Raw genomic sequence first — 13,893 nt, 5'->3', positions numbered from 1 at the left:
TCTGTAGAAAATTAACACTCTTTCTACAAATAGTTTGACTCATCTCTGTATTGGTTTTGATTTTGATAAATGTCTGTAGAATGACAACGAGCTGAAATTAGTAGCTAAAGATCGGCTTCCGTTGTTACTATAGGCCAGTCAGTCAAGCCAATTACTGTACCATAGAGTTGTCGCTACTTATTTGCACCAACATGCGAGACGGTGGTTACCTGATCATGCTGAGCCCTACGATCGTTGCACAGTATTCCAAACCTTAGGACTTTGACCCCACACTTGCTCCACATTACTTTCGCTTCATAGAAGTACTCAGTGAAGCGGGAGTTCTCGTTCTACAGGTCCGTCCCACCTTGAACACCTCTGGCCATCTCCATTAGGTTGCGGGCAGGCAGATACATCGCAAACACCTCGATAAGCCCACTCAACGCCCTGCAATCCTAGTCGTTGCCTCTCTTCATATCTCTCAATATGTCCCGAGCTCCTCCAAAACCTTCTCCTACCGACCCCTCCACCTCCCAGGGCCGGAATGAGTATATCCCCTCATATATCTCCAAGAAGCCATTCTATGTTGACAATAACCTCTCCGATGCCGACTACCTCGAGCATCAGCGCATCCAATCTCTCCCTCAAGACACCCTCTCCCAATCAAAATGGTACGACCGAGGCCGCAAGCTGGGCCCAGCGGCGACCAAATTCCGCAAAGGCGCCTGCGAGAACTGTGGCGCCATGACCCACAAGACCAAAGAATGTCTATCTCGACCGCGGAAACAGGGCGCCAAATGGACTGGGCGAGACATCCAAGCAGACGAGGTGGTGGAAGATGTGAATCTAGGCTGGGACGCAAAGCGCGACCGCTGGAATGGGTACGATGCTCGAGAATACTCTGCGGTGGTGAAGGAGTACGAAGAGCTTGAAGCTCTGAAGAAAGCTACGGCCAGCACGAAAGGGCAGGCACAAATCGAGAACGGCGAAGACGCGGAGGAGACCATCAATGATGGTGACCCAGAAATCGAGTCGGCCAAATACGCCGAAGAAACCGACATGGGCCGCAACCAGCCCACCTCAACCCGCAATCTGCGCATCCGCGAAGACACGGCCAAATATCTGCTGAACCTTGACCTGGAGTCTGCCAAATACGACCCCAAGACCCGATCCATGGCAGACGTGGGCACCAGCGCCAAAGCAGGAGGCGAAAATGCCGCGTCCAGCCTCCTAGCCGACGAGAACTTCATGCGCTCCTCCGGCGACGCCGCAGAGTTCGAGAAGGCGCAACGCTACGCGTGGGAAACGCAAGAGAAAAGCACAGCCGGAGCCAAGAAGCTGCATCTACAAGCCAACCCGACCGAAGGCGAGATACTACGCAAGAAGCAGACGGAAGCCGCGGAGAAGAAACGCGAATCGAGCCGCAAAGCCTTGCTAGAAAAGTACGGCGGGTCCGAACATCTCCAACCCGCCCCACCGTTCATCGCGGCAGAGAACGAGAGGTATGTCGAGTACGACGAGAGCGGTGGAATCAAAGGCGAGGTCAAGAAGATCGCCAGCTCGAAATACAAAGAGGACGTGCTCATCAACAACCATACTTCCGTCTGGGGCAGCTGGTGGTCGCGCTTCCAATGGGGGTACGCGTGCTGTCATTCGCTGGTCAAGAATAGCTATTGCACAGGCGAAGAGGGGAAGAAGGCGTTTGAGATGGCGGAGAGGTTGAAGGGTGGGGACTTGCTCCTCCTGGAAAATGGAAACCCGACGGCTGAAAGCAGAGGAGGAGGGAAAGAAGAAGACCAAGAAGCGCATCATGTGGACGGGAATGGGAAGCAAAGGGCAGGGAAGAACGGAGAAGAAGCAGAAGCAGAAGCGGAAGCAGCGACGGCAGAGCCGAAAACCACGGCCAAGAAGCGCACGCTGCAGGAGATGCGCGAGGGTGTCACGGAGGAGGAACTGGAGGCCTTCAAGCGGAACAGAGCTACGGCGGATGATCCGATGGCCAAGTTCCTGGGCAGGGATGAGCTGGTGCATTGAGCCTTTCTCTAGAGGGAGCATAGATCACTCACTGCGCTTGGATCGGCATGGGTGGCATGGGGTTTTTGTGCTGCGTTTTAGCGAATACCGTATAGAATAGTGGTCATATAGCATCGGTGTTGGAGCGATCACTTTCGAGGAATGAATGGGATGGCTCCGCGCCAGAATCGGGCCTATGGCGGTTGTGCACGAATTAGATGTACTTGAAGTCAGGAGAGGAGAACGCTCTGTATGTATGTATGTATATCTATGCTCTGGGCGAGTCTGATGCTAGTCGGCTGTACATTCTCCCGCTGCTCATCTAACTACTACATACAACCCAACAACGTAGAGCTTCGGACCACATCTCCCACACTTCCTCCAACCCATCCCATCCCCCCCTTCTTTCCTAGATCCTAATACGGCCTCGCCGCCTGCTGGCACGCCTTCAACTGCTCCATATACCAGCCACAGATAGTCATGTTGCCCTGATTCTCATCCATGCAGCGCGTGAAGTTCTTCACATCGGTCATGCAGGGCTGGTCCTGCGCACCGCCATAGCCACCCGCAGCAGTCTGGTTCTGGGCGCCGTAGAGACCGTTGTCCAGGTGGAGGTGGAGGTGGAGGTGGAGGTGGAGGTGGAGGTGGAGGTGGAGGTGGAGGTGGAGGTGGAGGTGGAGGTGGAGGTGGAGGTGGAGGTGGAGGTGGAGGTGGAGGTGGAGGTGGAGGTGGAGGTGGAGGTGGAGGTGGAGGTGGAGGTGGAGGTGGAGGTGGAGGTGGAGGTGGAGGTGGAAGTGGCAAAGAAGGCCATGTTGGCTGCCGCTAAGCGATGTTGGGCCAGGAGGGACTTACGCAGCAGTGCTGGCCATCTGACCGAATAGCCCGGGGCTTTGCTGAGCGCCGGCTTGAGGGGGCGCTTTCTGGGCAGGGGCAGTGGTCGACATCGGGCGAGACTGCTGCTGGTTGCCCATCGATCGAGGTGGAGGAGCAGGGGCGGTGGGACGGGATGGTGCGCTGGGAGCGCGAGCTGGGGCCGAGCGGCCTCCACGAGAGCGAGGCATTATGAATTGGAAGAGGGCTGTAGAGTACTGGTCTGAAGGAAAAGGGTAGTTGTAGATATGGTTGTGAAGCTGACGATGGATGTTGAGCTGTTAATGAAGGTGCAATAAAATGAGATCCGAGGTTGGTGGCTAAACAGAGAGAAAGAGAGAGAGAGAGAGAGCTCTCAAATCTTCACCATGCCACTTTCGGAAATGAACCAAGACAGCCCCCTGCCTGCATTTTTCCAATACCTCTACGGAGTACTATACTACTAGTACTGGTAGTAGTAGTACGAAGATATTCACCTGATCCGTAACCACAGTTCTAATTCACACTGTTAATCCTTCTAGGCATGCTACTGTGTAACACTGTATACATCATCAATTAACGAAGAGAGCAAGGCCCATTACAAACTGAGATCAGTGAGATGGAAATGATTTAGTGAAACAACTTTGATTGCTACAATTAATACAGCACAAGCACAAGTAAGCACAAACTCCCCTCTCCTTCATCAACGACAAAGCCAACCTTGACGACTGATCTTTGGCAGTGACAGGAATAACCCATTACGGTTCCTCATCGATATGGAATGAAGCCTGCCACACCTACTTCGTTTGCCATTCCATAAGACACACCACGTTTATGATGGTGGCGGTGGTGGAGGGTAGTCAGATGGCGGCGGCGGCGGAGCATCTCCTGAAGGTGGGGGAGGAGGCGGGGCATCACCCGGAGGTGGTGGTGGAGCTCCTCCATATTGCAGGAATGAGCTGAGCCCTGGAGGAGCTGCTGCTGGAGGCGCGCCATAGCCTTGATCATAGCCAGATCCTGGATAAGCTCCATACCCGTAAGCCGGTTGTCCACCTGGAGGAGCTGGCGGAGGCGGCTGCTGCTGTTGCCAGGGAGCAGCACCACCACCAGGAGGTCCACCGTAGCCTCCATAATTGTCATTCTCCCGGTTCCCGCTTGCCCATGGACGTGCTGATGTGCCTCCCTGATCCCGAGAGCCATAGTCGTCACGAGGACGCTCGTTGCGATCACGCTGCCATGGAGCTGCTCCACCCGTAGGTTGGCGTTGCCATGGCTTCAAATCGCGATCCCCACCATAGGACTCGCCCTGATCATACATGCCAGGCCCGGCTTCAATGCGTTGAGGTGGCATGTCGCCGTTCGCGGCAGCTGGGTTGCCAGAGAGCTCATTCATCAGTTGCTAGACAAGGTTAGCAAGGTTCAAGCGGAGCACATGAATGGGCTGTACAAACCTCATATTCCCTGTCAACAGCATCACCACCACCAAGACGTTTCTGTGGTGCACCGAATCCACCTGGGATCTCATTCCGGGAGTCCGTTCCTCGCTGTCTTTCGGTACAATCTCGAGCCATATGGCCAGCATTGCCACAGATACGACAAATGATGTTGGCCGTGAAATTGCGCTGCTCAGGACAGTCATATTTACGGTGGCCGATTTGCCCACCTAACGGAGTCAGTGTCACTCGCTGATGCTAAGAGGCCCAGGAAACTTACAGTTCTGGCAAGCTTGATTCTCATCGTCTCGGAGGGTACCGTTTAGAGCTGCGAGTTCGCGCAGTTGATTCCGTTTAAGTTCGTTCTGTCCCTCGGGGATCGAAGCTGCGGTCTCGATAACGTTATGGATGAGTTTTTTCGCCTTGTTGACCTTCTCCTCGGTGTCTGCCATGATCAAGCAATGTAAATCTTCTTCCTGGTTGCTAGTGTGAGCTGCGTCAGAACGACCCTTGCCTTCTTTGACAGATCCTTTGCCTCGAATGGCGATTTTAGCCTGGGATTCTGTCTCCATCTTTTTCAATGTATTGCCACGAGGTCCGATAAGTAGTCCAACTTGGGTGATGGGAAAAGCTAAGTGTTAGTCTTTGAGTCTCATGATGTAAGTAAACGCAGAAACAGCAGATAGTTAGTGTTAGTGCTGGGAGTGTAGCTGGACATGGCAGGTCGAACAAGCTGCGCGTTTGCCTGACAGAGGAACGAAACGAAAGAAGCAACCAAAAGAAACGGAGTTAGAGGGTTAGTTATCATACTGAAGTTAATCTCAGGGTAATCGTTGACCGGCACGTAGACCTTTTCCTGTGTCTTAGTAGGGCGTCTGTAATCAGAAGGTGGATGATAGTTCGGGATGATCTTCATCGCCTTCTCAATCTGCTTGTGACGCTCATCTTCGAGACGTTTACGATAGCGATACTCTCTGGTATTCACACGTCGGCCAAAGTTGTCGTACTGAGGCGGAGGCGAGGGCGATCTGTTCGAATGTTAGCAGCCCTGATTTGCGGTGGCGTGGAAGTGCTTACCTGTCTCCATCTGCTGGCACGACATCGTTGATTCGAAGCTTCTGGCTGATCTCCTCGATCCGAAGATGCAACGTGTAAGCTTCGAGCTGTTCAGTAGTCATGTTGGCCATGATCATTGTTGGAAGACCCATCAGGCCTGCTGCTTTGTTCTCTTGCGCATCTCCCCATCGATTGCGCTTCTTGCGCCGCTTCACGCCATCGACTACAGAATCTAGAAAACCATGTTAGTAGTATTTTGGGCCGAGTGACGAACTCGGACAAACCTCTGATTGGACTACGACCACGTTTGTAGCTCGAATCAGCCATTCCAGCAGACGAGGATGAGGGAGTGTAGCCACCATCCTGAGCGTCGCCATCATCTCCTCCGAATCGGCGCCGCGTGCCGAGAGGGATGTTGTTAGACCCAGTGATGCCTTGATTTCTCCAGGCCATTATTGGATGCTGTTGTGTGGTATAATTGTCTATTCCTGTCAGTTAGGATTGTGAAGTGTAAGTTAGAGAAAGAAGGCTGCACTCCTTAAGATCATGGTGAGCACTTTGCCAAGAAATACTAGGCTTGAATGGAGCTAGCGTGGAAGGTCCTGCACAGAACTCAAAATGCAGCCTGTCACATCTAGTGCTTCTCATTTTCACCAATCACAAATACTACTTGTGCCTCCGACTACAGTAAGGCGAGAGACGAGTGATAGCGACGGTAAAATCTGCTTCTGCCCTGAGAGATGCACAAGCCGACTAACAGTTGCCCCTCAGAACTACTCCAATCCAGCTCAGCGTTGGCCTCCTCTTCAAGGAAAGTGATCTATCCAATGGCTGTTTGACCAAGCCTCAATAGCTGACTAAGCATGTAGATGGTTACTGGGGCCAATACCTCTTTCAGTCTGACCCTGACTACGACGTTCTCGACGAACTCTCCGAAAGGGCTGGGTTCGAGCTATTCTTTTTCGAGTCTGAAGAAGAAGAGACCAAAGCTCGAAACGCTCTCGATGAAGGCGAATTCAATGAATTGTTTGACATCATCACGGAGGAGAAGAAGAAGAGATCCCTTGTCCTGCTGACTGCCGTTGCCATGCGAGTGGGCGCAAAGGTGAAGCAGAATCAACGCAATCTGATCGAAAAGATCTATAAAAAGGCGCATCTTATGGCAGGAGCAGAGAGACAGATTGAGAAGGCACTCAAAGAATATGAGAACGGAAAATCTTGGCACTTCAAGGAGAGTAGAGGCCTCATGGAGACCATGGAGACCATGGACAAGCCGGACGACGAGGGCTTCACTAGCCCATTCATCATCAAACCTGAGGGCGGTCAGAGCCGAGAACAAAGCGAGTCTACAAAGGAAGCGAACAAGGAAGAGCAGAACAAGACCTTTGAAGAGAGGGCCACGGAGAACGTCCAGAAATTGTTCGCTGATCCAGACTATCAGAAGTATCTTGCTTCCACTATGGAGAAGTGACCAGTTTTCCTTCGGTCACAAGATTCTGGCAACTGCTTGTGTCACGAAGGAAGAGTCGGAGGACGTGGAAGGACCTGGAGCAAAGCATGGAGGAAGCATTATGCTGAGCCTTTGCCACATGATCAACGAAATAACAAAAGTGTATGCTTATCTGCGGAACGAAGATAGGCTGTGCAAGACTTAGCCAAGCGTGTGCTGACAAAAAGTCAAATGACATCTTCAATGTCTAATTCATATCCAGTTCAACGAACCTATTCTTTCGAGTCATCTTTCATGCTTTTCATCATCCAGTCGCTAATTGCCTTCATTTCCTCCTTGCTCATTTCTGTCACTCGCCATTTTGTGGGTACGTCTTTGCCACGGTCCACACCAGGCCGTTTTAACATCATTTCCACCCAAGCCTTCAAGCGAGGGAATTCTTCGATGTCCAGCCCCGTATATGCAGCCGACATCACCCACCCTATAGTAGTAATGTCTGCTGTGGAGATGTGATCACCAACTAGGAACCCAGATTTTGAATTCTCAAGATGCTTGTCAAGGACACCATAGAGCCGTCGACTCTCGGTTGTGTACCTATCGATGCCATACTGTATCTTCTCTGGCGCATATCGATTGAAGTGGTTGGCCTGGCCCTGCATTGGGCCGAGTCCCGCATTCTGGAAGAAGACCCAGTTATTCACTTCGTATTGCTCTCGGGAGCCAGGGGGGTAAGAGATCTTGTGGTCTTTATCGTACTGCTCTGCAAGGTATTGGAGGATGCTGCCAGATTCGAACAAGCGTATTTGTTTCCCATCAGAAAACGTATCCGTGATGGCTGGTATTCGTCCATTGGGGTTGATTTCGAGAAACCAGGGTTCTTTCTGAGTATTCTTGAACATATCAATGTTCTCCACTTTGTACGGCTGGCCAGGCTGGTCAGTAGCCCATATTCTGCGTCAATGTTCGTCGAGCTTACCAGGCCTAGCTCTTCTAAAGCTATGGATATTTTTATTCCATTGGGCGTGCTAGCCGTGTAGAGTGTAATGTTAGGTCTTTCCTGAGACATGATTGAATGTCTCCGAGCAGGTTGTAGAAGATGCTGGGAGAGGGCTGATATTCTAGCTCGGACAGGCGTCGAGCTCATGCTTTTTGAATCTAAAACGGAGAAGATTGTACCCTGCGATTCCGAGCTGTGAGGACATTATGACAGGTCATTGCACTTTAGTCACCCGGCCGTCCGAAATTGGTCCGTCTGTCTGTTGCAGGTCTCAATTGTCAGCAAACAACTTGCACTCGCCCGATACCGTAAATTCGGTATCCTCCACATGTTTTACCGGCGGCAGCATCGCCATCAGATACGCCGAGTTACAGAGCGCCCAGGAACTTACTTCACTGGAGTACTTAAGCACACAGCTCTTTTTTGGATGTTGGTGCTGGTGCTGCTGCCGCTCCCGCACACACCAACCTCCCGGTTGTGCCTGAGAACTTGGCATCCTCTCGGCAGCGGCAGCGAAGTTGGCGATTAAAAGCAAACCAAAATGGACTGGATCGACAAACCACTCACCTCTTCCCCATACGTGATGGTAGCTGTCCTTACCCCTGCGACTCCGAGCCTGGTAAGATCATAACCACCAATGGACATTGCTTCAGATGCCACTAAAAGGACTATCCAAGGATTTTGACAATGGCAATTCTCTGCGCCGGCCATCAATCCGGTTCTATTAATAGAAGTCATGAAGTCCTCTTAAGACGCTTGCTCCTTCACCCTTTGCTAGACCTCCAAGCACATACCTCGTGTTTTTTTTTTCAATTCATAGCGTTTGGAGTATGGCGACCCAAGTCGAGACCACAGCGTCCCATACGGTACCACTAAGCTTGAGTGCCCGCTCTCAGCGCTTGCACCCGCACATGAAGCCATGGTTGAGGCGTCATCAACCTGCAGCTCGTCGCAGCCAACACTCGGCGCCGGATCAGGAGAGCGAAAGCCTTTCAAGGGATGTCGGTGAGAGAGGTGCCGCGTCGACTCGAACACAGCCCAAATGGTGGAGAATTAGAGTCTTCCGTGGTATGCTCGACGATGTCAAAAGAAGAGCGCCATACTATTGGAGTGACTGGCAAGATGCTTGGGATTATCGTGTCATCCCTGCAACCATCTATATGTATTTCGCGAAGTATGAATCTATGCCAAAGTTCTGTGCATCTCGTTTCTGTCGTTCATCTCTGTCATCTTGATGTCCCTTCCATCGGCTGTCCCAACAAAGTCTCGACACACTTGAATTGGGAAACCACTCCTGCAATGTCCCAGTCTGAATTCCCAATGCATGGTCATTCGTCTGCATGTACCCTGTCTTCTCTTGATATGCAATTTACTTGGCATAGCGAGTTGTAATGGCCTAGTCCTGGCAACTTACCAACCTTACAGCATCCTCCCGGCCCTTGCCTTTTCATTGGATATGTTTTCAAAAACCGATATGAGCTATGGCGTTAACGAAGTGCTTCTCGCTTCCGTGATCGGGTCGATCGTGTTCGCTCTGGCTGCTGCGCAGCCTTTGGTAATTGTTGGTGTGACTGGTAATTAAGAGCTTCTGCTTTCCTTTGGAGCTACTTCGGCTGATGTTGTCAGGTCCAATCACGGTCTTCAACTACACAGTCTACGATATTGTTGTACCCCAGGGGATCAATTACTTCGCCTTCATGTGTTGGATTGGCATATGGGCTATGATAATGCACTGGATACTAGCAATCACCAATTCATGCAATGCCCTTACATATGTGACCCGATTCTCATGCGACATTTTTGGGTTCTATGTAGCGTTCATCTATCTACAGAAAGGCATTCAGGTGCTGACCATGCAGCGGGAAGCTGCTGGAGGCGAATCAGCTTTTCTCTCGGTGACCATCTCTTTACTTGTCTTAGGCTTCGCCTATGGCTGTGGAGTTCTGGGCGAGAGTAATCTCTTTCAGCGGCATGTTCGAAAATTCGCTGAGGACTACGGCACACCCATTACAATCATCTTCTTTACCGGCTTCGTCCATTATGGCCACATGAAGGACGTCCAAGTCGAGACCCTGCCTGTCAGCAAAGCCTTTGTCCCTACAACAGATAGAAGCTGGATGATTCCTTTCTGGGATCTTTCTGTTGGAAACATTTTCCTTGCTATGCCTTTTGCCTTACTTCTGACCATCCTCTTCTGGTTCGACCATAATGGTGAGCGACCTCTTTCCATTGGTGTGCTAGGGGCAAGTGGCTTACTTTCAGCAGTGTCCTCACTAATAGCCCAGGGTACAGAGTTTCCACTTCGCAAACCTCCCGGGTTCCACTGGGACATTTTTCTTCTGGGCCTCACGACATTCATCGCAGGCATTCTCGGTGTTCCCTTTCCCAATGGCCTAATACCTCAGGCTCCCTTCCACACCAACTCGCTTTGCGTCACTCGCCAAGTCAACGACTCAGACGAAACCAACAAGGGCAAAACAAGTCGTATCGTCGACCACGTTGTGGAACAGCGTGTCAGCAACCTCGCTCAAGGCTTGCTCACCCTTGGAACCATGACCGGCCCCTTTCTCATTGTCCTTCATCTCATCCCACAAGGAGTCTTAGCTGGTCTCTTCTTCGTGATGGGCATTCAGGCACTGGTCGGCAACGGCATCACCCAAAAGATGCTCTTCCTAGCCCGCGAAAAGTCCCTCACCCAAGGCTCCGATCAGCTTGCCCGTCTGGAGCGCAGATCTTCGGTATGGATCTTCGTATCAATCGAATTACTAGGGTTCGCAGCCACATTTGCCATCACCCAGTCCATCGCCGCTATCGGTTTTCCCGTCTTCATCCTCCTCCTGATCCCCGTTCGCACTTTTCTCATGCCCAAGTGGTTCCGGCCAGAGGAGCTCCGTGCGCTGGACGCGCCGACTGCTGGCGCATTTGTGATGGAGAGTGTTGGCGGAGCGTATGGCGAGGATCCCGGCAGCAACGGTAATGGGGACAGCGGCCTCGGGCCGACTGAAGGTGGCGTACAGACAAGCCACCCGCTCAGTGGTCAGGAAAGTACTATCGACGATACGTTGGAAAGAGGTGAGAGCTATGAGTTGAGGATCCAGGGCCAAAGCCAAAGTCAGACACAAAGGTCTGCAGTGGGCATGATGAGGCGTGCAGGAGTAGCGCCAGCAGAGGATTAGATCTGCAATCCTAGGCCTGGCCTCGAAAGGCTCCTGTAGGTACCAAGCAGTTTTTGGATTTTGCTACTAGTTTAGGCATTCCGGTTCTCTTGATCATAATTAGTGAGTGTTCCAGGTCGGTCTGACCACCTCATTGCTCACAGGTTGTGTCAAAGTGGTCACACACAGCAAACACAGGTGACGGCGCAGAGAGGACTTCAGCACTGTTGTATCCGAGTTCTGCTTTCCTGGCTTTGCCTTGATTCTCCCAGTGTCCAACCACCGGTCTTGATTTTAATGTGGGTCTGAGGACTCGTTGCTGACCAAGAGACCATCAGCTTTGTGCAGTCTCACAGATCCAATGACTGTCGAAGCGCGCGCAGGTAGATGACCGTAGCAACCCCTGAACTTTGTGATTCTGCTTCTGCTTGATCTCCCCGCTTCCTCGAGGTGGATCTAGGGAAGGAAGACCGCTCTTCTTGTCTTTATTCTAGTTTCAAAGTGGATCTGGGGATCCCATATTGCGCCATATCTGCATCCTTTGACTACAGCGGAGTCTTGACAAGGACCCGTCTCTTCCCAGAAGCGAGCTATACAGCATACTCCATCCAAGTTACCGCTACACCTCGATATCCACGCCCGGAGGAAGTCTAGGATCCCTATTCCAAGTTATACTTTCTGAAATAGTACCCATTGACACGCAACATACTGGTAGCTTTCTGACTGTTCGCACTACTTGTAGAGCACTGACGGGTCCCTGGTATGCTGTGCAGATCAATCTACGGAAGGAAATTCTCCAGAGGGGTATACAGATGGGGTCTACTGTCCGCTGAATGTTGGAATTCTCTCTTTTCCAGATCACAACTTCCAAAAAAGTATTAACATACGTCAATTGGCACTTGAACACTCTTTCCAGACTACAAAAGATACATACGACTTCCATCTTTGCTTCTTACCATTCTTTCTACCTCTGCGTTTCGATACCAGCAACCTCCTTGAGCTCCCTTCCTGTCTCTAGATGCAAGTTCTTTCTTGAATCTGTGGAAAGATGCAGCGCCCTCCTTGACCTCCTCTCATAGTCCCAAGGACTGTCTTCTCAGCTCAACAAACCACCTGTCCTTCCACTCCTCAAAATCACACTGCAATCTCCTGGCACCCACAAAAATGTCTTCCATTTCAATCTCCCCCTCCTCTTTCACCTTCTCCTCCCTTAAAACCCTTGACTACTAACGCCGGCATAAGATGCCCCCCCTTCACCACCCGCCGCCAATGGTGCGCCGTGCTCCTGTTCTCAACGCTCTTCTTCCTCTGGGGCTTCGCCTATGGCCTCCTGGACACCATGAACTTCCACGTACGGCAGATCATGGGATTGGAACGCAAGCGCGCCCCCTCCTCGCCACAGGCTACTATGCCGCCTACCTGGTGTGTCCGCTGCTGATGTCTGGACCCATGATCAGAAAATGGGTTTACCGCTGGGCGTTTGTGGCTGGCCTACTTCTGTTTTTTTGCGGGGAATTCCGCCATGGGCGGGGCGGCACAGATGCAACAAGCTTCTCCTACGAGGCGATGTTCACTTCGTGCCGAGACGGGTGGGCGAGGGCCAGAGTCGAACTACCAACTGTGTTACCTACGTGTTGGGGCGCAATATCGACTCAGACATGATGCTGTTTTATCATGACGTATGCCTGCAACCGCTGTCAGAAGTCTCCCTTGGCTTCCTGTTCTATCGATTTGCGTGGAGAATCTTTGATTCACTCGAGGTCTTTCTGAACCGTTACACGCAGCGATGGCTGATGATCGAAACCCCAAATACGGGGATGCTTGAAAGCACAGAATGTACCAACAAATGACCCTCAACACCACACTCTTCCCGGCAAAGCTGCAGTCCCCATTATTCGTCAGCTATCCTCTGACAAGGTAACATCCATACCTCGCCCTGCATATCCCAGCCTGCAGGCCCATGACGGAAAGTCTCTCGTCTCCGGCATAGCCAAAGAGATCAAGTTCCATCATCCTAGATACCGAGCTGAAGCACAGACATTCCTTATTCTGCCTGCCTGCGACGAGAACGACACTATAGATCACGAGATTGCGCGCGCAGCGTGTGCCATCATCGCCTGTAACCCAAATGATGGATTCTTCACCACCGACGAAGCAGGAGCTAACCGAGTGACTGAATCACAGCTACCATATCGTGAAGAGGGATATTTCTTCCAAGCACCTAGTGAAAACCTTTACCTCGTCTGAGGGCTCAGCTAATATTGCCTAGGTTCCGACCAGCCGTACCCGGTTTTCCCTTCTTTCAGACGGTGGTATCTCCCTAACCCTGGACAGCTTCCGTCGCCCTGGAACGACTGCAGGATCCCTCTTGCACCGGACAGAACCGTACATCGTGCCACAGATGCCTCGAGCGATATCCTCGCACGTGACAAGACCTGCAGGATGACGGCCTTCGCGCTGGGGACCGAAACGGCACATATCGTTCCAAAGGCAGAAAAAGAATGGATGTACAGCAAGGGCAGGACGGATGATGGGGGGAATGACTTTTGCTGGCATGGTAGCCGCTATGTTTGTGGTTGGGATGGGAGTGAGCACGCCCGAGAGGGCGGCAAATCCTTATGCGGCAATGGTTGGGCCTCCTGATAATGCTGAGTGCAGATTTGTGTTTGCTCAGGGGCCTGCTGCTATTAGGACAATTGTGGCTTCTCTTATTTCTGCCCAGGCAGTGCCGCATGATGCGAACAATGATGCAAAAATGGCATTCGTCATCAGTCTGTATAATGTTGTTGGTCATGGTGTTTTCGGCTTGGTTGTCTTGTTTCTGTGGATCTTCTTTGGTACTGCGCTTGTGCTGGAGACTGAAGAGGAGGAGCATTCCGTGGAGGAAGATAAGGCTCAGTTGGTCTTTTGTTCAAGAATCAACCGTTTCTTCTCCCCCCCCCCAATCTGGTCCTATTGTCG

The 13,893-nt window shown here is 51.6% G+C and overlaps 7 protein-coding genes across 7 annotated transcripts; 4 read left to right on the top strand and 3 right to left on the bottom strand.

Annotated features, from left to right (window-relative positions):
- Positions 1–465: 465 nt before the first annotated feature.
- EPUS_08581 (Pre-mRNA-splicing factor slu7) lies at positions 466–2,013 on the top strand (the record flags this gene model as incomplete). The annotated part of the gene is made up of 1 exon (XM_007802400.1): positions 466–2,013. One exon carries the CDS (start codon positions 466–468, stop codon positions 2,011–2,013), a length of 1,548 nt encoding a protein of 515 aa, XP_007800591.1.
- A 508-nt stretch (positions 2,014–2,521) lies between these two features.
- On the bottom strand, positions 2,522–2,803 carry EPUS_08580 (uncharacterized protein; the record flags this gene model as incomplete). The annotated part of the gene is made up of 1 exon (XM_007802399.1): positions 2,522–2,803. The coding sequence occupies one exon, from the start codon at positions 2,801–2,803 to the stop codon at positions 2,522–2,524; it is 282 nt and encodes a 93-aa protein (XP_007800590.1).
- Positions 2,804–3,673: 870 nt separating this feature from the next.
- On the bottom strand, positions 3,674–5,783 carry EPUS_08579 (Branchpoint-bridging protein; the record flags this gene model as incomplete). Its single annotated transcript, XM_007802398.1, has 6 exons — positions 3,674–4,240; positions 4,293–4,504; positions 4,555–4,905; positions 5,085–5,302; positions 5,352–5,562; positions 5,615–5,783. The coding sequence occupies 6 exons, from the start codon at positions 5,781–5,783 to the stop codon at positions 3,674–3,676; spliced, it is 1,728 nt and encodes a 575-aa protein (XP_007800589.1).
- A 165-nt stretch (positions 5,784–5,948) lies between these two features.
- EPUS_08578 (uncharacterized protein) lies at positions 5,949–6,801 on the top strand (the record flags this gene model as incomplete). Its single annotated transcript, XM_007802397.1, has 2 exons — positions 5,949–6,123; positions 6,200–6,801. The coding sequence occupies 2 exons, from the start codon at positions 5,949–5,951 to the stop codon at positions 6,799–6,801; spliced, it is 777 nt and encodes a 258-aa protein (XP_007800588.1).
- Positions 6,802–7,052: 251 nt separating this feature from the next.
- On the bottom strand, positions 7,053–7,846 carry EPUS_08577 (uncharacterized protein; the record flags this gene model as incomplete). Its single annotated transcript, XM_007802396.1, has 2 exons — positions 7,053–7,703; positions 7,757–7,846. The coding sequence occupies 2 exons, from the start codon at positions 7,844–7,846 to the stop codon at positions 7,053–7,055; spliced, it is 741 nt and encodes a 246-aa protein (XP_007800587.1).
- A 761-nt stretch (positions 7,847–8,607) lies between these two features.
- On the top strand, positions 8,608–10,953 carry EPUS_08576 (uncharacterized protein; the record flags this gene model as incomplete). Its single annotated transcript, XM_007802395.1, has 3 exons — positions 8,608–8,951; positions 9,203–9,351; positions 9,404–10,953. The coding sequence occupies 3 exons, from the start codon at positions 8,608–8,610 to the stop codon at positions 10,951–10,953; spliced, it is 2,043 nt and encodes a 680-aa protein (XP_007800586.1).
- Positions 10,954–12,766: 1,813 nt separating this feature from the next.
- EPUS_08575 (uncharacterized protein) lies at positions 12,767–13,575 on the top strand (the record flags this gene model as incomplete). The annotated part of the gene is made up of 3 exons (XM_007802394.1): positions 12,767–12,829; positions 12,889–13,156; positions 13,202–13,575. The coding sequence occupies 3 exons, from the start codon at positions 12,767–12,769 to the stop codon at positions 13,573–13,575; spliced, it is 705 nt and encodes a 234-aa protein (XP_007800585.1).
- Positions 13,576–13,893: the final 318 nt, after the last annotated feature.

Source organism: Endocarpon pusillum (genome assembly GCF_000464535.1).
Source record: "Endocarpon pusillum Z07020 unplaced genomic scaffold scaffold1622, whole genome shotgun sequence".
NCBI classification, from domain to species: Eukaryota; Fungi; Ascomycota; class Eurotiomycetes; order Verrucariales; family Verrucariaceae; genus Endocarpon; species Endocarpon pusillum.
This window is presented reverse-complemented; position numbering and strand designations above follow the sequence as displayed.